The following is a 24,994-nucleotide window of genomic DNA, read 5'->3' on the forward strand; positions in this document are numbered from 1 at the left end:
CGTATCCTGAAACCTGGTTCTGTCCCCACCATTTTTAAACGGCTTTTTAACGGATTTTTAAACCCAACCTTCAGTAAGTCTTTTTAAAACCTGCTAAAACTTAAGACAAATAGACCAATAAACTTTGCAAAACACCCACTCTGACACAAGGGTAAATACCCGGTCACGCACAATATGTGCACACAGGTAAATACCCGGTCACACACAATATGTGCACACGGGTAAATACCCGGTCACGCACAATATGTGCACACGGGTAAATACCCGGTCACGCACAATATGTGCACACGGGTAAATACCCGGTCACACACAATATGTGCACACGGGTAAATACCCGGTCACGCACAATATGTGCACACGGGTTAATACCCGGTCACACACAATATGTACTCACGGGTAAATACCCGGTCACACACAATATGTACTCACGGCTCAAACATGTATGGTTGAACGCCTTGATTTTCTTCTAATTCTTCCTCCGATGATTCCTCTCCTTCATCTTCGTCCAAAACCAACGATACGTCACTTAAATCTTCGCTAACATCGCTCCTAGGTGCTTCTGTATCGCCAAACCCCTCCATTCTTCAATCAGCTGATGTTGTTTTGGCTGGGACATATAACCCCTCGTACGTCATATCCGGTCTAGCTCAGGCGGCTCACATTTATGGCCCGCAAATATACCGTCGTCTGCTGCATCATGTAAAGTCAATTAAAAGGGTCGGAATTCGGACTTTTATCTGGGAATGTTATATACCTTTCGAAAGCATATTTATTCTTCTTTCTAAAGATGAAATCTGAAAAACATTTCAGTTACCCTTTAAACTCCATGAGAAGTCTCTGCATCACATGAACAGAACATCAGGACGTAGGCTGGGATCTCCCTTCAGAGGGGGCGGGCCACAGGTCTGGGGGGTCCCGCTCCACACCTGGGGCCAGTTCCAGTCATTACCCTGCCAGCAATATATGTCCCGTCTGTGTGTGTGTCAGTGTTGGTCTGTTAGTCGTCCATGTCTCGTCCGTCCTGTCCAGTGATTGGGAGTCCAGTCTGCTGAGCTCCTCAGGTCGAGGAGCAACCTGCTATTCGTCGGTCTGTACTGTCCTTGTGAATAACAGACTTGATTGAACTCAGCCTGCACTTGGGTCCTGTCTGCTCCCCGTGACACAGAACACATTCTAATATTTTGTATTTTCTTGTTCTGACTCATTTGATATTTTTAACATTCTATTCTATTCTGTTCTATTCTGTGTGGAGCAACAATTTAAAATACTTTCACTTTGAGTTTAAAACAAGAATGTTCTAGTATATAAAAATAATAATAAATGATGTATTTATCTTACATTGTGCCTATTTTATATCATTATTCTATTCTAATTTACATTTTACATGTATTTAATTGCATTTCATTCTTTGCTCGTTATGTTTTTACCATTCAGCAGGGCTCGGGGACATACTTTTGTATCAGGACGTATATAAACGTGTTATGGTATGGCATTAAACATTTAGAATGAAGGACAAATGCAACACTAAAATCCAGCTTGCATTTTGTAATCTAGTTTTCAAAGTGTTGTCATCGTTTCAAGTGTTTGTTTAACAAGTGAAGTAGCTTTGTGTCGTGTGTGTGTGTGTGTGTGTTGGGGTCCTGATTAATAAAGCCGCAGCCCTCCTGCTGGGGATTCTAACTCACACTTTGTTGGGGTTTGTGAGTGAAACTCGAGTTTCCCTGCAGCACAGGTCAGTGTTGGGTGTGTTTCTGGGTGTTGCAGCCCAGAGTAAACTCAATAATACCGCGTGGCACTTGGACAGAAAAAAAGCCCCGGGCTGATCGAGGAGGGGCCTCGGGGTCAGGTTTCCACCGCTGCTGAGCCTCGCCGCTGTGCGCAGCGGCGCCGCAGCGCCGCTCTCCACCGCAGCGCGGCGGCGAGTCGCAACGCTCCCTGCTCATCCACGTGCGGTGAAGATCTAGTGGCGGAGCCGCGGCAGGCGGGCGCTGTACCTCCCTACTCTCTCAGCATCCTTCCCAGCAGGACGGGGAGGAAAAAAAAGGGAGAAGTGAAAAAGTTTCCTCTGCCTGGCGGAAAGACATGGATGTGAAGAACTGTTAGTGTGAAGAACACGGTCGAACCATGATCACATGGACGGCGGCTGCACGGCTGCTTGTATGAGACGACGCCAACAAGTTGGAAGTGTGGGAAAGTTTGTCAGCGCGAGGGCGGCCGAGGAGCCGGAGCCGGAGCCCGAGCCATGGCGCCGGGGAGCGGGGACACCGGGGCGGCCGGAGCCCCCGGGAGCGGGGACACCGGGGGGGACACCGGGGCGGCCGGAGCCCCGGGCAGCGGGCGGCGGAGGAGGAAGAGGAGCCACAAGGAGAACAAAACCAGGACGGTCCACGCCAACAGCCTTGGGGAGGCGAAGGGGGGCGACAAGCCCCACCGGCTCTGCGCCAGCAACCACATCAAGACCACCAAGTACACCGTGCTGTCCTTCCTGCCCAAGAACCTCTTCGAGCAGTTCCACCGCTTCGCCAACGTCTACTTCGTGTTCATCGCGCTGCTCAACTTCGTCCCGGTGGTGAACGCCTTCCAGCCCGAGCTGGCCCTGGCCCCGGTGGTCTTCATCCTGGCCGTCACCGCCATCAAGGACCTGTGGGAGGACTACCGCCGCCACCGCTCCGACCAGGAGATCAACCACATGGACTGCCTGGTGTTCAGCAGGTGAGCCGGCTGCAGCTCCTGTTTCAGGCCTCCTGGAGGACCCGCTGGGTCACCTGGAGGACCCTCCTGGAGGACCCCCCTGGAGGACCCCCCTGGAGGACCCGCTGGGTCACCTGGAGGACCCTCCTGGAGGACCCCCCTGGAGGACCCGCTGGGTCCTCTGGAGGACCCTCCTGGAGGACCCTCCTGGAGGACCCGCTGGGTCACCTGGAGGACCCCCCTGGAGGACCCGCTGGGTCACCTGGAGAACCCCCCTGGAGGACCCGCTGGGTCACCTGGAGGACCCTCCTGGAGGACCCGCTGGGTCACCTGGAGGAACCCCCTGGAGGAAACACTGGGCCACCTGGAGGACCCGCTGGGTCACCTGGAGGACCCTCCTAGAGGACCCGCTGGGTCACCTGGAGGAACACCCGGGAGGAAACACTGGGCCACCTGGAGGACCCGCTGGGTCACCTGGAGGACCCCCCTGGAGGACCCGCTGGGTCCTCTGGAGGACCCTCCTGGAGGACCCTCCTGGAGGACCCGCTGGGTCACCTGGAGGAACCCCCTGGAGGAAACACTGGGCCACCTGGAGGACCCGCTGGGTCACCTGGAGGACCCTCCTAGAGGACCCGCTGGGTCACCTGGAGGAACACCCGGGAGGAAACACTGGGCCACCTGGAGGACCCGCTGGGTCACCTGGAGGACCCTCCTGGAGGACCCGCTGGGTCACCTGGAGGACCCTCCTGGAGGAAACACTGGGTCACCTGGAGGAACCTCCTGGAGGACCCGCTGGGTCACCTGGAGGACCCTCCTGGAGGAAACACTGGGTCACCTGGAGGACCCTCCTGGAGGAAACACTGGGTCACCTGGAGGACCCTCCTGGAGGACCCGCTGGTGACCCTGTAGGTTGCTGGTGCCCTGCTGGTGACCAGCAGCAGTGAGGTCAGTGGACAGAGCAGAGTTCAGACCATCACAAGGCTCAGGGTGTCGTGGCTCCGCACGTTCACCTGATGGGTGGACATCATGGAGGTGAATTCTGCCCGGCAACAAGACCCTCTTCTCGTTCTGACTGGTCAACGTCTGAGCCTTACCGTTCTCATGTCGGGTTGGTCGTGGAGGACTTGTTGGTCCACATCCGGACGGGTTTTATCTTCACAGTCCTGAAGAAGGTTTTTAGAAAGCTGAATCCACTCATTGGGAGCAGTTTGGGGTCCAGTGTCTTGCTCAAGGACACTTCAACATGTGGGAGATGGGGAATCGACCCTGAAAGCTTGTGATTGAGAGATGACCACTCCACCACCTGATTCCTTTTTAAACTCCAAATCATACATGTTCAGTATTCAAGCATGTTTGTTTGTGTCTATTTGACGTAGTTTTAGAGTCTAAGACCTCAATGTTTGTCTTTCAAAATACTTCTTTCTTTTGGAGTGAAACAAACTAGTTGTGAGTCATTTCCAGTGTTTTGAACACTAACTTTGCAACGACTTGAATTAAGTTGAATATTTCTAATTCTTTACCGTTCCTCCTTTGACTTCAGAGTTTATCACACTCAAACATTTTCTGCTTAAATCGATTCAGCAAAATCCTTTAAATGTGCTTAATTCAAGTATATCGCTTCAGGAGCTCTGATGTGAGGATCACTGATGTGACACCATGAGGAAAGATCAATTCAAAAACAATTGAAGTGTTAAAGACGAAAAGTACTAAACCAACTTAAGCACTTCAAGGCTGTATACTAATTTCTCTTTCTTAGTTAAACTAGTCATTCTTGAATTACTTTGCCGTTTTTGTCAAACACGTAGAACTTCGCTCCACTTTGGGTGTTTGTCTCATTAGTGGTGAGGCTGAGGACTGAGAGTCAAGTCAGGTATTAAACACAGAGAATACACATGTTGAATTGTCAGTCTGATTCACTAGATGATTTTAGGAGAAACAATACAACAAGAAAACAATTTGCACATCTTAGGTTGTGGGTCACTTTTCTCGCCACTCCATTAATTCAAGTACACCTGAAATCTTCACGAGTGACTCGATGGAAACTGGCGCCACATAAAAGTCCAATTTCAATTTACTGATGTGTTTTCATCGAGCTGGGGATTCAGAAGAAAAGCATCTAACGAGATTGTGTAACCATGACATTTTCCCGATCCCGATATTTAACTTCTAAACATTTTTTCTAATGCAAGTTCAACAAGAAAAGAAACCCTCATTAAGACAGTGGGATCGTTTTGGTAACTTGTAGATCATTGATGAAAAGGCTAACGCTCTATAAGAATCTCTAAGAGTTAATGGTGATGATGAGCTAATGGGCCCTCCAGGTCACTGGTCAGGGTGAAGCTGGGGAAGTGACCCACTGAGTTTGTAGTGATGCTCCAGGAATACAACATCATTCTCACGTCCACTGGAAGGAGAGATTGTGACTGCAGGAACCAGGCGTTGGTCACGCTTTTCCTGTTGGTGGACACAAACAACCTTTGAAAAGACATTGTTAGAAGAAACAGAGTAAAGGAGCAAACACGGACTAACCGTTACCACGAGCCACTGAGCAAACAGCCCTGTGGGCTGAGAGCCATGGGGGGGGGGGGCGAGACAGGATCCATCAGGCCATCCACTCACTGGTTCTCCTCCTGCCGTGAGCCCTGTGGGGGGGGGCAGGGAGCCCTGTGGGCTGAGAGCCATGGGGGGGGGGGGGGGCGAGACAGGATCCATCAGGCCATCCACTCATTAAAGGATGTTTTCATTTGCAGCTTTTGAATGTTTCCCCCCTAAAAGATCTTTTCTTTTCCTCTCAAGTTCTATCATTTGTTTTTTGTTTGGTGTTTGAGGGCAGATGAAACACAATGGGGACTCGATTGCAAAAAATATCTTCTTTATTTTTCCTACTTCAGTAGATTTTTTTAGAAATGGACTGATTACTAAATTGCACGACATTGCTTTATTTTCAGTTTTTCCAAATATTGCAGTGCATGTCATTGTCAAACGTCCAGTATTCAGCCCTATCACTAATGCACAGCCTCTAAAACCAAGTGAGGGATAACCAGCCACCATTAAACCCACTGATCATCCTTGAAATAGTCACCACTTACAATTGTTTTGATTCATAGCTGCTTGTTAGATACCAACATCTCTCAGCAGCTTGAACATCAAGCAGGCTCTTCCCATCTCCGTGTGGAGTTCTAGACTGAAGTGCCCGTTTTAAGAAACTGCGAGACGGACGTCTCGTTCTTCCTCCCTCATCTTTTCACCCTCCACTTGTTCACAGAGTGGAGAGACGTTATGTGGAGAAGTACTGGAAGGAGGTGCAGGTGGGAGACTTCATCAGGCTGCGGTGCAACGAGGTCCTCCCCGCCGACGTCCTCCTGCTGAGCTCCAGTGACCCCGACCGCCTGTGCCACCTCGAGACGGCCACGCTGGACGGAGAGACCAACCTCAAGCAGAGGCAGGTGGTCCGCAGCTTCCTGGACCTGGTGAGACGGAGCTTTGTCGTTTCCTAGCCGCCAGGTCTCTGGCGTCCACCGCTTGGATTTAAACTTCCAGCTCAATTATTGTGCCTTGGACCTTCAAGACGTTGACACGAGAACGCCGCTGCATGTAAACGCACTGTGTTTGGCCTGTCAGCCACACGAGGCGGCGCTTTAGGAGCCTGGAAACGGGTTGTTGTTGTTGTTGTTACCACGGTCCCCGGCCCGGAAACAGGTTGTTGTTGTTGTTGTTAACACGGTCCCCGGCCCGGGTGTGAGGTGTGGAAACAGGTTGTTGTTGTTGTTGTTAACACGGTCCCCGGACCGGGTGTGAGGTGTGGAAACAGGTTGTTGTTGTTGTTGTTACCACGGTCCCCGGCCCGGGTGTGAGGTGTGGAAACAGGTTGTTGTTGTTGTTGTTACCACGGTCCCCGGCCCGGAAACAGGTTGTTGTTGTTGTTGCTACCACGGTCCCCGGCCCGGAAACAGGTTGTTGTTGTTGTTACCACGGTCCCCGGCCTGGGTGTGAGGTGTGGAAACAGGTTGTTGTTGTTGTTGTTGTTAACACGGTCCCCGGCCCGGGTGTGAGATGTGGAAACAGGTTGTTGTTGTTGTTAACACGGTCCCCGGCCCGGAAACAGGTTGTTGTTGTTGTTACCATGGTCCCCGGCCTGGGTGTGAGATGTGGAAACAGGTTGTTGTTGTTGTTGTTACCACGGTCCCCGGCCCGGGTGTGAGGTGTGGAAGCAGGTTGTTGTTGTTGTTGTTAACACGGTCCCCGGCCCGGGTGTGAGGTGTGGAAACAGGTTGTTGTTGTTGTTAACACGGTCCCCGGACCGGGTGTGAGGTGTGGAAACAGGTTGTTGTTGTTGTTGTTACCATGGTCCCCGGCCCGGGTGTGAGGTGTGGAAACAGGTTGTTGTTGTTGTTGTTAACACGGTCCCCAGCCCGGGTGTGAGGTGTGGAAACAGGTTGTTGTTGTTGTTGTTAACACGGTCCCCGGCCCGGGTGTGAGGTGTGGAAACAGGTTGTTGTTGTTGTTACCATGGTCCCCGGCCCGGGTGTGAGGTGTGGAAACAGGTTGTTGTTGTTGTTACCATGGTCCCCGGCCCGGGTGTGAGGTGTGGAAACAGGTTGTTGTTGTTGTTACCATGGTCCCCGGCCCGGGTGTGAGGTGTGGAAACAGGTTGTTGTTGTTGTTACCACGGTCCCCGGCCCGGGCGTGAGGTGTGGAAACAGGTTGTTGTTGTTGTTGTTAACACGGTCCCCGGCCCGGGTGTGAGGTGTGGAAACAGGTTGTTGTTGTTGTTGTTGTTAACACGGTCCCCGGCCCGGGTGTGAGGTGTGGAAACAGGTTGTTGTTGTTGTTGTTAACACGGTCCCCGGCCCGGGTGTGAGGTGTGGAAACAGGTTGTTGTTGTTGTTGTTAACACGGTCCCCGGCCCGGGTGTGAGGTGTGGAAACAGGTTGTTGTTGTTGTTACCACGGTCCCCGGCCCGGGTGTGAGGTGTGGAAACAGGTTGTTGTTGTTGTTACCACGGTCCCCGGCCCGGGTGTGAGGTGTGGAAACAGGTTGTTGTTGTTGTTACCATGGTCCCCGGCCCGGGTGTGAGGTGTGGACGGCCAAGACCATCATCTGTGGAAAAAAGAAGACATCATCCACCCCCTCCCTCACATGGCGGTCCGCAACGTCAACCAATAACCACAAGTCATGGACTCCAGATGAGCTGGAGGAGGAGGAGGGCCATAGACCTATCAACCTCTCTCACCCTACTGACACCTGCTTCACAACATGATCAGCCTCTCTCACCCTACTGACACCTGCTTCACAACATGGTCAACCTCTCTCACCCTACTGACACCTGCTTCACAACATGGTCAACCTCTCTCACCCTACTGACACCTGCTTCACAACATGGTCAACCTCTCTCACCCTACTGACACCTGCTTCACAACATGGTCAACCTCTCTCACCCTACTGACACCTTCTTCACAACATGGTCAACCTCTCTCACCCTACTGAAGTTGTTTCTACCAGGAGACACTAGCAGACCTGGAATGTCCTGTCAGTCCTGATTGTCACAAATGACACCAGTGTCACCGGACTTCATCGTATCTGTTTTCAGTAATGTCTGATAAACCAGCGTTTGACTTTCAACTCACTTTAGCTGAACTTAATGAGTCCGTCAGTGGATACACGACCCCTACAGTGTCACTGCTCAGCTGCAATAACAGTCAGGTGTCTGCACAGCATTGAGAAAGGACACTAAGGTTGAAGTTAAATACATCAACTGCGACTGTTTAAAGGAAACACTGCTGTTTAAAAGCAGTTTATCCAATATTTCCCTTTTTATATTGGCTGTTCCTTTAGAATGCTGTCCTCTAAATTTGAATTCATTGTTGAATTTCAGACATTTGTAATGGACGTATTTGCAATAATTATTTTGATGGTTGTTCAGCACTGTAAAAAAAACACAAATCTCAATCTCAAGTTTTTCTGCACACAATAGTGGAATGTTCGACTCTGCTGTCGAACTTTTTTGAGATTGTTTTTAACAATCAATGTAGTCGATTATGATGAAACTTCCCCATTAAAAACAAACTGACCAAGAGACAAATGTTGATTTTTGTTGTTTTTCTTTTTAATTGTTTTTCTGAATTAGGTTGTTTTGAGAAAGCTGGCATACAACAGTGAATCATTATATAGCAATAGTTTAAACAAAGGGATGTTACCATTTTTTATGATCTAGTTTACAGAAACTCATAAAGGACACAGAGGGAACATACCACCTTGAAGCAGCAATGTCTTTTTGTTTCAGTCTCTCAGACATTCAACATCAACTTCAAGTCTACTTTGTTTTGTAGTTTTGTGTATTAGGGATGCACCAATGTCACTTTTCTAAAGGATGAGTACAAACCTTTGGCTACTTGCCAATATTGAGTGCCAATAAGAGGAGTTATTAAATGCTTTAAAGCTTGATTCATGCTCTGTACACACATGACTCAGTGCATCCCTTGTGTATTTTGATAACAATGAATTCGCTTTACCTCTGAACTGCAATGTCAGTATTTTAACCTTCCCTCAGACTTTTCTTCCTTGAGAGGAAGTCAGTGACAGGAAGTCCAGCCTAGCTCCACCCCCATACCCGTCTACCAAGCAGCTGATGACCAAATAACTAAACACTGAGTTATGCTTCGAAAACTTTCAGCGAACAATTAATGTCCATATTGTGTGCAGTTCGTTTGTAGTCTTTCCCTCGTATTGTCTCAATGAGTGACTGTAGGGTGGACGTCGGTGTGCTGTCACGTTGACGTGTTTCTTTTCTGCTTGCAGGACTGCGACTTTGACCCTTTGAAGTACACCAGTGTCATCGAATGTGAAAAGCCCAACAACGACCTGAACAGGTTCCGAGGATACATGTGAGTGCCTCCGGGCCGACGCTCTCCAACCCTTCACACCACAGCTTGGAACCCGCGACGCTCACAAAGTCTTGCTCGTTGGCTGGCTTCAGGGTTTTCTGCTTGTAATTTAATTTGACGGTGAATTCATTTAGCAGCATTTTGACTAATGCTCCGCTTCAGACTAGAAATAATGTGACCATGTGGTTTGTTGACGGCGCCAGACGTTTTTCCAGCTCATGATCACAGTTTTTCCACGGCGGGGTTACGATTTGCCTCGTTGGGTTGCGACTGTAGGGTTTTTCACTGCGCTCTCTTTGTGACCTGACCTTTTGAAGCACATCTGCTTTGGGCAGTTCAGCTCCTGGATCTGCAATTCCCAGGCCTCTACGACAATCATTAACTTGTGCGCTCACTCTTACTTGTTCCTTTCTGTCCGCAGTGAGTGTTTTCCCAAGATGCACATAGGTGTGCGTTGGGACCATGGGAGGGAGGGAGGGAGGGAGGAAGGAAGGAAGGAAGGAAGGAAGGAAGAGTTGGGCTGCTCGTTGACTGACGGCAGGCGATGCTAACAGCATGTGGGGTCACAGTGGTTGACCGGCTTCAATGCAGAATGGATGCACTCGGTTGATTTTTTTTTTTTTTTCACCGTGTCCTTGAAAACACCGTTATGTCTCTTAACATGATCCAGCGCTGTCACTTATGTTCCTGTGCAGTGAGAAAATGGGGCATTTGATGCAAGCTGCATGATCTTTACTGACGGTTGCAGTAGCAACAATATTTGTGTATGTGATGGGATTTGTGTGCACCTGTAACAAATGTTGTGTGTTCTATGTTTGGTGTGTGGTGAGCCTGCCTGGACCTGTACATGTCTGTCCTCACTTCCAGCAGGGACGAGCCACTCCGTCTTTATTCAAATGCATTTAGCAACTCTCTCCTGCTGCAGCAAATGTGTCCATTGCTCCGGTTTTCTTTTGGCAGGCTTGCGTTTGTTTGCGTTTGTTAGGCTGCTTTTAAAGCGGCACTGTAGTGTTCTCAGATTTCCTGCGTCTCGCTGGCCTCACAGACAGATCGCTGAATAATCCTTTATTACTACCGTATTTTCCGCCCTATAAGGCACCTAAATACCTCAAATTTTCTCAAAAGCTGCCAGTGCGCCTTATAGCCCGGTGCGCCTTATATATGGAAGAATTGCTCTACTTGAGACTGCTATTTGACAGCTGAACAACCAGAAGCTTTTATTTTGACAACTCTAACTTCTCAACCGGATCTTCAGAGCGGACGACACTCCACACAACACCTTCATCACTCATGGTTGCACACCAACATTCTAACAAACCAAAATAAACTAGATGAAATAATGACTCCCTAAACTGGGGAACAAAAACACATAAACACAATCAACACAACACCAAGCCCAACAACAACCCACAATAACCTCCAACAACACAAAACATGAATTTGTCGCTGCAAGGCATGATGGGACATCCTGAGTTCCTCAGTGCAGCCGATAGAAACTCCCATAATTCATTGCAGCTGTTTGTGGTGTTTTAAATGCAATTATTGGGGGTTCTATTTGGTTTGTGGTGTCGGTAATAATTGTGTTGTGTTGTGTTTTTGTTGCTTAGTTCATGTAGTTTAGTTTATCATTATTATTATTATTACCGGTAGTTGTAAGTTGTCAACCAGCAGTGAAGAAGGTTTTGTGTGTAGTGTCCTCCTGGCATAGGCTGCAGGTAGGACTATCAAAATAAAGCGTGTGCACCTCTGTGGGTGTTAGAATCAGTGGAAAATGTAACCTAATGGCTTTGAGCTATAAAGGTTGCTGACCACTGGTCTATTCCATGCACCTTATAGGGCGGTGCGCCTTATATATAAACAAAGTTGTAAATTATGAACAAAGTTGTAAATTATGTCAATCAATGTAGGTGCGCCTTATAGGGCAGAAAATATGGTAATATCCTAATGATGTCACATATTTATAAATCACTGATTCTGCACAATATATTGCACATTTTGTTTATTGCAACATCAACAAGAGAAATGATTGTGGTACCAGCACACATTAAAAAAAAAAAAAAAGTACTGTCTCCACTGGGGCTGCTCCATTATGGAAAAAAATCCTACTCACGATTATTTTGGGCAGTATTGAAATCACAATTATTTACACGATTATGTCACTTGCTGCACTCTTTACAAACTGCTTCACCCATCGGATATATGAAGTTCCTTTACGTCATGTACTGAAAAATGTTAACCCTGCGGTGTTTTAATGCTAGCCACCGTTAGCATGACTGAGCTTTAAAATGACACGTGACCTAAACCACTGGTGTAACACGCTGGTATTTGCATCATAAATATGTTGGTTTACAGCAGGTATATCAACGGCGACCACACGCCAGAAACCATACATTCATAACTTTTTTGGAAAATGTAAACGTACCAACTTACCGCTATGTAGCTAGCGCCTGCGTGTTTGGGTTAAATGCAGTGCTTCTCAAATGGTGGGGCGCGCCCCCCTGGGGGGGCGTGGTGGGGTGTCAGGGGGGGCGCGACTTTCAGTATTAGTGTCTTTATTCATGCTTGAACGATAAAAAAGGGCCTCCAGCCACTAGGTGGCAGCAGTGCTCAAACTAATCAACAGGCTGCCTGTTCAACCAGTAGAGTAGAAGAAGTACTACACATGAACACCGGTGTACTACAGAGCTGGAGGAGGAGGAGGTGGAGAAGTTTCTGACAGGAGTGAAAAGAAAAAAGGATGAGGCGTCAGAGGAAAAGAAAACAGGTGAGAGTAAACATACACCTAGTAAGAGCAGGAGGTATGACGATGCTACATCGCCCTTAGGTTTACCGTGAACACGTCGGAAACCAGGAAACACCCGTTTGTGTTTTATGCCTAAAAACTCTGGCAGCGGAGCATGAAACCAAATAAATGAAGACTGGAGACCATACACCATACACCTGGAGACCATACACCATACACCTGGAGACCATACACCTGGAGACCATACACCCGTTATGTCAGTAAGCCACTGGAGTTGTTTCATGGTAAACTCCATGAGTATCGCCAACAAGCCGCTCATTTTGTCAGCGCGGCATCAGTAAACAAAAAAGCCTGTTAGCCTCTTACAAAGTTGCCCACCACATCGCAAGGTGCATAAAACCTCACACCATAGCAGATTTATTTTGATAATCAGGCGATTGTATGCAGAATGCTGGTGCCAGCAACTGATACAGTGGTTTATACAGATAAATAAATAAATATTATCAAGTTCTCAATGGTAGTTCAATTCGGGGGGGGGGGGGGGGGGGGGGGAGGAGAGTGGCGGCCCTGCAGCCACATGCAGGACGAAAACACTGCACAATCCTTTGTCCTCAATTATCGGAATTTTGAGATCGTCTGGCGCCAAAATCGTAATCACCATTAAAATTCGATTAACTGAGCAGCCCTCGTCTCCGCACACTGTGCATTCATAATCTGCTCATTCAAAGTCATCGAGTATGAAGTAAGAGAGGGACATTTTTTTAATTGTTAAATTATTCCGAGAGCCCTAGTTATTATCTTCCTGGTGACCACAGAGCAAAGGACAGAAACACAAACAATCCAGTTACAGTTGTGCTTAATTGTGCCAAGAGGAAGAGCACTGTTATTTGCATGAACAAATCTCTGACCACAAAGATCAACGACTTCATGGATTGCATTTACTGCAAATATTGCTATCGCCATACTGGGAAAACACAATCATATATTGCGTGTTTGCCGTCATTCTTGCAGGTGCAGCATGTACTATTTTGGGGTGCAAAACAGGTGAAAGTAGATTAAAGGAAGAGAACAATATTCATGACATTGACTTGATGTGTATTCTCCGTGCTGTCGTGGCTAATGAGCTGTGCAAGCTGGCCAGCTGATGAAAGGGCTTGTCTGCAAACACACTGCACGGTACTACGCTGACTTACTACTGCCACCTAGTGGAACTAAAGCCATTGTCTTCCTGAGTAGAAGTCGGCCAGACAGGAAGTGGAGCGCTTTCAAGTGAAAACACGAAACTTTGGTTTGCTGAACATGCAGCTTTTTGGAAAAGGCTACCGAAAGCCCTGTCCTGATTGTTTGGAGCTCATGGTGACTTGTGGACCCAAATGTTTTTAAACGGGTCATATTATACACATTTTCAACACTTCCACACGGTCTCTTTAAAGTTTATTGCCCCAAATCCAGCTTCTCCTTGATTCTCCTCCATTACAATATTGATCCTAGAAGCTGCATTCAGAATCTGCTGTGTCTGTGTGAGCTGGACTGGCTCCGCCCACACATGCCCATCTTGGGAAGAGGAGGAAGTACTTCCTCTCGTGGTGCCATGTGCCAGAGCAGAGCTGCCTGATTGTGGGAGGAGTCAAAGGGGAGGAGCCTACCTTGATTGTGATTGGCTGAACCCCCGATGACACTATATAGGGTTTGATTCTGATTGGCTGAACCCCCGATGACACTATAGAGGGTTTGATTCTGATTGGCTGAACCCCCGATGACACTATAGAGGGTTTGATTCTGATTGGCTGAACCCCCGATGACACTATAGAGGGTTTGATTCTGATTGGCTGCTTGGAGCAACACACTTTTTAAAACCTGGAACCACCAGGGAGAGAGAGGACACACTTTGTTCTCTTCTGGGACGTCTTGCAGGTGTGGAGACGATTAGTTCTGCTGGAAAACCAGTGGAAAGTAGAATGTCACTAAATGACTGGGAGGAAATGTTTTGGCTCGTGTGGAAAGGGCCGGAGTTGGAGCGTCTTTGAAAAGTTCCATCTTGGGAGGCATTTTCAAAAAGTTGCATTTTAAGAGGCTCTGAGTACCATTGTCGTGTAAACGAACATTATTGTTGTTGTGGGGGTAACAGTTAAGCCTCTACTAGAAAATATATGGCCATGCTTTTCAATGGAGGGAAAAGTTAGTGTGGGTAGAGGAGGTGGAGACAGTCAGGTAGAGGAGGTGGAGACAGTCAGGTAGAGGTGGAGACAGTCAGGTAGAGGAGGTGGAGACAGTCAGGTAGAGGTGGAGACAGTCAGGTACAGGAGGTGGAGACAGTCAGGTAGAGGAGGTGGAGACAGTCAGGTAGAGGTGGTGGCGACAGTCAGGTAGAGGTGGTGGCGACAGTCAGGTAGAGGAGGTGGAGACAGTCAGGTAGAGGAGGTGGAGACAGTCAGGTAGAGGAGGTGGAGACAGTCAGGTAGAGGTGGTGGAGACAGTAGGTGGTGGAGACAGTCAGGTAGAGGAGGTAGCGACAGTCAGGTAGAGGTGGTGGAGACAGTCAGGTAGAGGTGGTGGAGACAGTCAGGTAGAGGAGGTGGAGACAGTCAGGTAGAGGTGGTGGAGACAGTCAGGTAGAGGAGGTGGAGACAGTCAGGTAGAGGAGGTGGAGACAGTCAGGTAGAGGTGGTGGAGACAGTAGGTGGTGGAGACAGTCAGGTAGAGGAGGTAGCGACAGTCAGGTAGAGGTGGTGGAGACAGTCAGGTAGAGGAGGTGGCGACAGTCAGGTAGAGGTGGTGGAGACAGTCAGGTAGAGGTGGTGGCGACAGTAGGTGGTGGAGACAGTCAGGTAGAGGAGGTAGCGACAGTCAGGTAGAGGTGGTGGAGACAGTCAGGTAGAGGAGGTGGCGACAGTCAGGTAGAGGTGGTGGCGACAGTCAGGTAGAGGTGGTGGAGACAGTCAGGTAGAGTTGGTGGCGACAGTAGGTGGTGGAGACAGTCAGGTAGAGGAGGTAGCGACAGTCAGGTAGAGGTGGTGGAGACAGTCAGGTAGAGGAGGTGGAGACAGTCGGGTAGAGGTGGTGGAGACAGTAGGTGGTGGAGACAGTCAGGTAGAGGAGGTAGCGACAGTCAGGTAGAGGTGGTGGAGACAGTCAGGTAGAGGAGGTGGCGACAGTCAGGTAGAGGTGGTGGAGACAGTCAGGTAGAGGTGGTGGCGACAGTAGGTGGTGGAGACAGTCAGGTAGAGGAGGTAGCGACAGTCAGGTAGAGGTGGTGGAGACAGTCAGGTAGAGGAGGTGGCGACAGTCAGGTAGAGGTGGTGGCGACAGTCAGGTAGAGGTGGTGGAGACAGTCAGGTAGAGTTGGTGGCGACAGTAGGTGGTGGAGACAGTCAGGTAGAGGTGGTGGAGACAGTCAGGTAGAGGAGGTGGCAACAGGCAGGTAGAGGTGGTGGCGACAGTCAGGTAGAGGTGGTGGCGACAGTAGGTGGTGGAGACAGTCAGGTAGAGGAGGTAGCGACAGTCAGGTAGAGGTGGTGGCGACAGTCAGGTAGAGGTGGTGGAGACAGTCAGGTAGAGGTGGCGACAGTCAGGTAGAGGAGGTGGAGACAGTCGGGTAGAGGTGGAGACAGTCGGGTAGAGGTGGAGACAGTCGGGTAGAGGTGGTGGAGACAGTCAGGTAGAGGTGGAGACAGTCAGGTAGAGGTGGTGGAGACAGTCAGGTAGAGGAGGTGGAGACAGTCAGGTAGAGGTGGAGACAGTCGGGTAGAGGTGGAGACAGTCAGGTAGAGGAGGTGGCGACAGTCAGGTAGAGGAGGTGGAGATAGTCAGGTAGAGGTGGTGGCGACAGTCGGGTAGAGGTGGTGGAGACAGTAGGTGGTGGAGACAGTCAGGTAGAGGAGGTAGCGACAGTCAGGTAGAGGTGGTGGAGACAGTCAGGTAGAGGAGGTGGCGACAGTCAGGTAGAGGTGGTGGAGACAGTCAGGTAGAGGTGGTGGCGACAGTAGGTGGTGGAGACAGTCAGGTAGAGGAGGTAGCGACAGTCAGGTAGAGGTGGTGGAGACAGTCAGGTAGAGGAGGTGGCGACAGTCAGGTAGAGGTGGTGGCGACAGTCAGGTAGAGGTGGTGGAGACAGTCAGGTAGAGTTGGTGGCGACAGTAGGTGGTGGAGACAGTCAGGTAGAGGTGGTGGAGACAGTCAGGTAGAGGAGGTGGCAACAGGCAGGTAGAGGTGGTGGCGACAGTCAGGTAGAGGTGGTGGCGACAGTAGGTGGTGGAGACAGTCAGGTAGAGGAGGTAGCGACAGTCAGGTAGAGGTGGTGGCGACAGTCAGGTAGAGGTGGTGGAGACAGTCAGGTAGAGGTGGCGACAGTCAGGTAGAGGAGGTGGAGACAGTCGGGTAGAGGTGGAGACAGTCGGGTAGAGGTGGAGACAGTCGGGTAGAGGTGGTGGAGACAGTCAGGTAGAGGTGGAGACAGTCAGGTAGAGGTGGTGGAGACAGTCAGGTAGAGGAGGTGGAGACAGTCAGGTAGAGGTGGAGACAGTCGGGTAGAGGTGGAGACAGTCAGGTAGAGGAGGTGGCGACAGTCAGGTAGAGGAGGTGGAGATAGTCAGGTAGAGGTGGTGGCGACAGTCAGATAGAGGAGGTGGCGACAGTCAGGTAGAGGTGGAGACAGTCAGGTAGAGGTGGTGGAGACAGTCAGGTAGAGGAGGTGGAGACAGTCAGGTAGGGGAGGTGGAGACAGTCAGGTAGAGGAGGTGGCGACAGTCAGGTAGAGGTGGTGGAGACAGTCAGGTTGAGGAGGTGGTAACAGTCAGGTAGAGGTGGTGGCGACAGTAGGTGGTGGAGACAGTCAGGTAGAGGTGGTGGAGACGGTCAGGAAGAGGTGGTGGAGACAGTCAGGTAGAGGTGGTGGCGACAGTCAGGTAGAGGAGGTGGAGACAGTCAGGTAGAGGAGGTGGAGACAGTCAGGTAGAGGAGGTGGATACAGTCAGGTAGAGGTGGTGGCGACAGTCAGTTAGAGGAGGTGGCGACAGTCAGGTAGAGGTGGAGACAGTCAGGTAGAGGTGGAGATAGTCAGGTAGCGGAGGTGGAGACAGTCAGGTAGAGGAGGTGGAGACAGTCAGGTAGAGGTGGTGGCGACAGTCAGGTAGAGGAGGTGGAGACAGTCAGGTAGAGGAGGTGGAGACAGTCAGGTAGAGGTGGTGGAGACAGTCAGGTAGAGGAGGTAGCGACAGTCAGGTAGAGGTGGTGGAGACAGTCAGGTAGAGGAGGTGGCGACAGTCAGGTAGAGGTGGTGGAGACAGTCAGGTAGAGGTGGTGGAGACAGTCAGGTAGAGGAGGTGGAGACAGTCAGGTAGAGGAGGTGGAGACAGTCAGGTAGAGGAGGTGGAGACAGTCAGGTAGAGGTGGTGGAGACAGTAGGTGGTGGAGACAGTCAGGTAGAGGAGGTAGCGACAGTCAGGTAGAGGTGGTGGAGACAGTCAGGTAGAGGTGGTGGCGACAGTCAGGTAGAGGTGGTGGAGACAGTCAGGTAGAGTTGGTGGCGACAGTAGGTGGTGGAGACAGTCAGGTAGAGGAGGTAGCGACAGTCAGGTAGAGGTGGTGGAGACAGTCAGGTAGAGGAGGTGGAGACAGTCAGGTAGAGGAGGTGGAGACAGTCGGGTAGAGGTGGTGGAGACAGTAGGTGGTGGAGACAGTCAGGTAGAGGAGGTAGCGACAGTCAGGTAGAGGTGGTGGAGACAGTCAGGTAGAGGAGGTGGCGACAGTCAGGTAGAGGTGGTGGAGACAGTCAGGTAGAGGTGGTGGCGACAGTAGGTGGTGGAGACAGTCAGGTAGAGGAGGTAGCGACAGTCAGGTAGAGGTGGTGGCGACAGTCAGGTAGAGGTGGTGGAGACAGTCAGGTAGAGGTGGCGACAGTCAGGTAGAGGAGGTGGAGACAGTCGGGTAGAGGTGGAGACAGTCGGGTAGAGGTGGAGACAGTCGGGTAGAGGTGGTGGAGACAGTCAGGTAGAGGTGGAGACAGTCAGGTAGAGGTGGTGGAGACAGTCAGGTAGAGGAGGTGGAGACAGTCAGGTAGAGGTGGAGACAGTCGGGTAGAGGTGGAGACAGTCAGGTAGAGGAGGTGGCGACAGTCAGGTAGAGGAGGTGGAGATAGTCAGGTAGAGGTGGTGGCGACAGTCAGATAGAGGAGGTGGCGACAGTCAGGTAGAGGTGGAGACAGTCAGGTAGAGGTGGTGGAGACAGTCAGGTAGAGGAGGTGGAGACAGTCAGGTAGGGGAGGTGGAGACAGTCAGGTAGAGGAGGTGGCGACAGTCAGGTAGAGGTGGTGGAGACAGTCAGGTTGAGGAGGTGGTAACAGTCAGGTAGAGGTGGTGGCGACAGTAGGTGGTGGAGACAGTCAGGTAGAGGTGGTGGAGACGGTCAGGAAGAGGTGGTGGAGACAGTCAGGTAGAGGTGGTGGAGACAGTCAGGTAGAGGTGGTGGCGACAGTCAGGTAGAGGAGGTGGAGACAGTCAGGTAGAGGAGGTGGAGACAGTCAGGTAGAGGAGGTGGATACAGTCAGGTAGAGGCGGGTGGCGACAGTCAGTTAGAGGAGGTGGCGACAGTCAGGTAGAGGTGGAGACAGTCAGGTAGAGGTGGAGATAGTCAGGTAGCGGAGGTGGAGACAGTCAGGTAGAGGAGGTGGAGACAGTCAGGTAGAGGTGGTGGCGACAGTCAGGTAGAGGAGGTGGAGACAGTCAGGTAGAGGAGGTGGAGACAGTCAGGTAGAGGTGGTGGAGACAGTCAGGTAGAGGAGGTAGCGACAGTCAGGTAGAGGTGGTGGAGACAGTCAGGTAGAGGAGGTGGCGACAGTCAGGTAGAGGTGGTGGAGACAGTCAGGTAGAGGTGGTGGAGACAGTCAGGTAGAGGTGGTGGAGACAGTCAGGTAGAGGAGGTGGAGACAGTCAGGTAGAGGAGGTGGAGACAGTCAGGTAGAGGAGGTGGAGACAGTCAGGTAGAGGTGGTGGAGACAGTAGGTGGTGGAGACAGTCAGGTAGAGGAGGTAGCGACAGTCAGGTAGAGGTGGTGGAGACAGTCAGGTAGAGGTGGTGGAGACAGTCAGGTAGAGGAGGTGGAGACAGTCAGGTAGAGGTGGTGGAGACAGTCAGGTAGAGGAGGTGGAGACAGTCAGGTAGAGGAGGTGGAGACAGTCAGGTAGAGGTGGTGGAGACAGTAGGTGGTGGAGACAGTCAGGTAGAGGAGGTAGCGACAGTCAGGTAGAGGTGGTGGAGACAGTAGGTGGTGGAGACAGTCAGGTAGAGGAGGTAGCGACAGTCAGGTAGAGGTGGTGGAGACAGTCAGGTAGAGGAGGTGGCGACAGTCAGGTAGAGGTGGTGGAGACAGTCAGGTAGAGGTGGTGGCGACAGTAGGTGGTGGAGACAGTCAGGTAGAGGAGGTAGCGACAGTCAGGTAGAGGTGGTGGAGACAGTCAGGTAGAGGAGGTGGCGACAGTCAGGTAGAGGTGGTGGCGACAGTCAGGTAGAGGTGGTGGAGACAGTCAGGTAGAGTTGGTGGCGACAGTAGGTGGTGGAGACAGTCAGGTAGAGGTGGTGGAGACAGTCAGGTAGAGGAGGTGGCAACAGGCAGGTAGAGGTGGTGGCGACAGTCAGGTAGAGGTGGTGGCGACAGTAGGTGGTGGAGACAGTCAGGTAGAGGAGGTAGCGACAGTCAGGTAGAGGTGGTGGCGACAGTCAGGTAGAGGTGGTGGAGACAGTCAGGTAGAGGTGGCGACAGTCAGGTAGAGGAGGTGGAGACAGTCGGGTAGAGGTGGAGACAGTCGGGTAGAGGTGGAGACAGTCGGGTAGAGGTGGTGGAGACAGTCAGGTAGAGGTGGAGACAGTCAGGTAGAGGTGGAGACAGTCAGGTAGAGGTGGTGGAGACAGTCAGGTAGAGGAGGTGGAGACAGTCAGGTAGAGGTGGAGACAGTCGGGTAGAGGTGGAGACAGTCAGGTAGAGGAGGTGGCGACAGTCAGGTAGAGGAGGTGGAGATAGTCAGGTAGAGGTGGTGGCGACAGTCAGATAGAGGAGGTGGCGACAGTCAGGTAGAGGTGGAGACAGTCAGGTAGAGGAGGTGGAGACAGTCAGGTAGAGGTGGTGGAGACAGTCAGGTAGAGGTGGTGGCGACAGTCAGGTAGAGGTGGTGGCGACAGTCAGGTAGAGGAGGTGGAGACAGTCAGGTAGAGGAGGTGGAGACAGTCAGGTAGAGGTGGTGGTGACAGTCAGGTAGAGGAGGTGGCGACAGTCAGGTAGAGGTGGAGACAGTCAGGTAGAGGTGGAGATAGTCAGGTAGAGGAGGTGGAGACAGTCAGGTAGAGGTGGAGATAGTCAGGTAGAGGAGGTGGAGACAGTCAGGTAGAGGTGGTGGCGACAGTCAGGTAGAGGAGGTGGAGACAGTCAGGTAGAGGAGGTGGAGACAGTCAGGTAGAGGAGTGGCGACAGTAGGTGGTGGAGACAGTCAGGTAGAAGAGGTGGTAACAGTCAGGTAGAGGTGGTGGCGACAGTAGGTGGTGGAGACAGTCAGGTAGAGGTGGTGGAGACGGTCAGGAAGAGGTGGTGGAGACAGTCAGGTAGAGGAGGTAGCGACAGTCAGGTAGAGGTGGTGGAGACAGTCAGGTAGAGGAGGTGGAGACAGTCAGGTAGAGGTGGTGGAGACAGTCAGGTAGAGGAGGTGGAGACAGTCAGGTAGAGGTGGTGGAGACAGTCAGGAAGAGGTGGTGGAGACAGTCAGGTAGAGGTGGTGGAGACAGTCAGGTAGAGGTGGTGGCGACAGTCAGGTAGAGGTGGTGGAGACAGTCAGGTAGAGGTGGTGGAGACAGTCAGGCAGAGGTGGTGGAGACAGTCAGGCAGAGGAGGTGGAGACAGTCAGGTAGAGGAGGTGGAGACAGTCAGGAAGAGGTGGTGGAGACAGTCGGGTAGAGGTGGTGGAGACAGTCAGGAAGAGGTGGTGGAGACAGTCGGGTAGAGGTGGTGGCGACAGTCAGGTAGAGGTGGTGGCGACAGTCAGGCAGAGGAGGTGGAGACAGTCAGGTAGAGGTGGAGACAGTCAGGTAGAGGTGGTGGCGACAGTCAGGTAGAGGTGGTGGAGACAGTCAGGTAGAGGTGGTAGAGACAGTCAGGTAGAGGAGGTGGAGACAGTCAGGTAGAGGTGGTGGAGACAGTCAGGTAGAGGAGGTGGAGACAGTCAGGTAGAGGTGGTGGCGACAGTCAGGTAGAGGTGGTGGAGACAGTCAGGTAGAGGTCGTGGAGACAGTCAGGTAGAGGAGGTGGAGACAGTCAGGTAGAGGTGGTGGAGACAGTAGGTGGTGGAGACAGTCAGGTAGAGGAGGTAGCGACAGTCAGGTAGAGGTGGTGGAGACAGTCAGGTAGAGGTGGTGGAGACAGTCAGGTAGAGGAGGTGGAGACAGTCAGGTAGAGGTGGTGGAGACAGTCAGGTAGAGGAGGTGGAGACAGTCAGGTAGAGGAGGTGGAGACAGTCAGGTAGAGGTGGTGGAGACAGTAGGTGGTGGAGACAGTCAGGTAGAGGAGGTAGCGACAGTCAGGTAGAGGTGGTGGAGACAGTCAGGTAGAGGAGGTGGCGACAGTCAGGTAGAGGTGGTGGAGACAGTCAGGTAGAGGTGGTGGCGACAGTAGGTGGTGGAGACAGTCAGGTAGAGGAGGTAGCGACAGTCAGGTAGAGGTGGTGGAGACAGTCAGGTAGAGGAGGTGGCGACAGTCAGGTAGAGGTGGTGGCGACAGTCAGGTAGAGGTGGTGGAGACAGTCAGGTAGAGTTGGTGGCGACAGTAGGTGGTGGAGACAGTCAGGTAGAGGAGGTAGCGACAGTCAGGTAGAGGTGGTGGAGACAGTCAGGTAGAGGAGGTGGAGACAGTCGGGTAGAGGTGGTGGAGACAGTAGGTGGTGGAGACAGTCAGGTAGAGGAGGTAGCGACAGTCAGGTAGAGGTGGTGGAGACAGTCAGGTAGAGGAGGTGGCGACAGTCAGGTAGAGGTGGTGGAGACAGTCAGGTAGAGGTGGTGGCGACAGTAGGTGGTGGAGACAGTCAGGTAGAGGAGGTAGCGACAGTCAGGTAGAGGTGGTGGAGACAGTCAGGTAGAGGAGGTGGCGACAGTCAGGTAGAGGTGGTGGCGACAGTCAGGTAGAGGTGGTGGAGACAGTCAGGTAGAGTTGGTGGCGACAGTAGGTGGTGGAGACAGTCAGGTAGAGGTGGTGGAGACAGTCAGGTAGAGGAGGTGGCAACAGGCAGGTAGAGGTGGTGGCGACAGTCAGGTAGAGGTGGTGGCGACAGTAGGTGGTGCAGACAGTCAGGTAGAGGAGGTAGCGACAGTCAGGTAGAGGTGGTGGCGACAGTCAGGTAGAGGTGGTGGAGACAGTCAGGTAGAGGTGGCGACAGTCAGGTAGAGGAGGTGGAGACAGTCGGGTAGAGGTGGAGACAGTCGGGTAGAGGTGGTGGAGACAGTCAGGTAGAGGTGGAGACAGTCAGGTAGAGGTGGTGGAGACAGTCAGGTAGAGGAGGTGGAGACAGTCAGGTAGAGGTGGAGACAGTCGGGTAGAGGTGGAGACAGTCAGGTAGAGGAGGTGGCGACAGTCAGGTAGAGGAGGTGGAGATAGTCAGGTAGAGGTGGTGGCGACAGTCAGATAGAGGAGGTGGCGACAGTCAGGTAGAGGTGGAGACAGTCAGGTAGAGGTGGTGGAGACAGTCAGGTAGAGGAGGTGGAGACAGTCAGGTAGGGGAGGTGGAGACAGTCAGGTAGAGGAGGTGGCGACAGTCAGGTAGAGGTGGTGGAGACAGTCAGGTAGAGGAGGTGGTAACAGTCAGGTAGAGGTGGTGGCGACAGTAGGTGGTGGAGACAGTCAGGTAGAGGTGGTGGAGACGGTCAGGAAGAGGTGGTGGAGACAGTCAGGTAGAGGTGGTGGAGACAGTCAGGTAGAGGTGGTGGCGACAGTCAGGTAGAGGAGGTGGAGACAGTCAGGTAGAGGAGGTGGAGACAGTCAGGTAGAGGAGGTGGATACAGTCAGGTAGAGGTGGTGGCGACAGTCAGTTAGAGGAGGTGGCGACAGTCAGGTAGAGGTGGAGACAGTCAGGTAGAGGTGGAGATAGTCAGGTAGAGGAGGTGGAGACAGTCAGGTAGAGGAGGTGGAGACAGTCAGGTAGAGGTGGTGGCGACAGTCAGGTAGAGGAGGTGGAGACAGTCAGGTAGAGGAGGTGGAGACAGTCAGGTAGAGGTGGTGGAGACAGTAGGTGGTGGAGACAGTCAGGTAGAGGAGGTAGCGACAGTCAGGTAGAGGTGGTGGAGACAGTCAGGTAGAGGAGGTGGCGACAGTCAGGTAGAGGTGGTGGAGACAGTCAGGTAGAGGTGGTGGAGACAGTCAGGTAGAGGAGGTGGAGACAGTCAGGTAGAGGAGGTGGAGACAGTCAGGTAGAGGAGGTGGAGACAGTCAGGTAGAGGTGGTGGAGACAGTAGGTGGTGGAGACAGTCAGGTAGAGGAGGTAGCGACAGTCAGGTAGAGGTGGTGGAGACAGTCAGGTAGAGGTGGTGGCGACAGTCAGGTAGAGGTGGTGGAGACAGTCAGGTAGAGTTGGTGGCGACAGTAGGTGGTGGAGACAGTCAGGTAGAGGAGGTAGCGACAGTCAGGTAGAGGTGGTGGAGACAGTCAGGTAGAGGAGGTGGAGACAGTCAGGTAGAGGAGGTGGAGACAGTCGGGTAGAGGTGGTGGAGACAGTAGGTGGTGGAGACAGTCAGGTAGAGGAGGTAGCGACAGTCAGGTAGAGGTGGTGGAGACAGTCAGGTAGAGGAGGTGGCGACAGTCAGGTAGAGGTGGTGGAGACAGTCAGGTAGAGGTGGTGGCGACAGTAGGTGGTGGAGACAGTCAGGTAGAGGAGGTAGCGACAGTCAGGTAGAGGTGGTGGAGACAGTCAGGTAGAGGAGGTGGCGACAGTCAGGTAGAGGTGGTGGCGACAGTCAGGTAGAGGTGGTGGAGACAGTCAGGTAGAGTTGGTGGCGACAGTAGGTGGTGGAGACAGTCAGGTAGAGGTGGTGGAGACAGTCAGGTAGAGGAGGTGGCAACAGGCAGGTAGAGGTGGTGGCGACAGTCAGGTAGAGGTGGTGGCGACAGTAGGTGGTGGAGACAGTCAGGTAGAGGAGGTAGCGACAGTCAGGTAGAGGTGGTGGCGACAGTCAGGTAGAGGTGGTGGAGACAGTCAGGTAGAGGTGGCGACAGTCAGGTAGAGGAGGTGGAGACAGTCGGGTAGAGGTGGAGACAGTCGGGTAGAGGTGGTGGAGACAGTCAGGTAGAGGTGGAGACAGTCAGGTAGAGGTGGAGACAGTCAGGTAGAGGTGGTGGAGACAGTCAGGTAGAGGAGGTGGAGACAGTCAGGTAGAGGTGGAGACAGTCGGGTAGAGGTGGAGACAGTCAGGTAGAGGAGGTGGCGACAGTCAGGTAGAGGAGGTGGAGATAGTCAGGTAGAGGTGGTGGCGACAGTCAGATAGAGGAGGTGGCGACAGTCAGGTAGAGGTGGAGACAGTCAGGTAGAGGAGGTGGAGACAGTCAGGTAGAGGTGGTGGAGACAGTCAGGTAGAGGTGGTGGCGACAGTCAGGTAGAGGTGGTGGCGACAGTCAGGTAGAGGAGGTGGAGACAGTCAGGTAGAGGAGGTAGAGA

At 52.1% G+C, this 24,994-nt stretch overlaps 1 protein-coding gene across 1 annotated transcript in view; it reads left to right on the forward strand.

Annotated features, from left to right (window-relative positions):
• Window positions 1-2,040: 2,040 nt before the first annotated feature.
• atp10a (ATPase phospholipid transporting 10A) overlaps window positions 2,041-24,994 on the forward strand; it is a 124,425-nt gene continuing 101,471 nt past the window's right edge. The window contains exons 1-3 of the mRNA XM_080505856.1: window positions 2,041-2,712; window positions 5,957-6,161; window positions 9,490-9,575. Coding sequence (XP_080361982.1) covers window positions 2,243-2,712; window positions 5,957-6,161; window positions 9,490-9,575 — 761 coding nt within the window. The 5' untranslated portion in view covers window positions 2,041-2,242. The remainder of the gene's footprint in view (window positions 2,713-5,956; window positions 6,162-9,489; window positions 9,576-24,994) is intronic.

Source organism: Blennius ocellaris (genome assembly GCF_963422515.1).
Source record: "Blennius ocellaris genome assembly, chromosome: 12".
NCBI lineage: Eukaryota > Metazoa > Chordata > Actinopteri > Blenniiformes > Blenniidae > Blennius > Blennius ocellaris.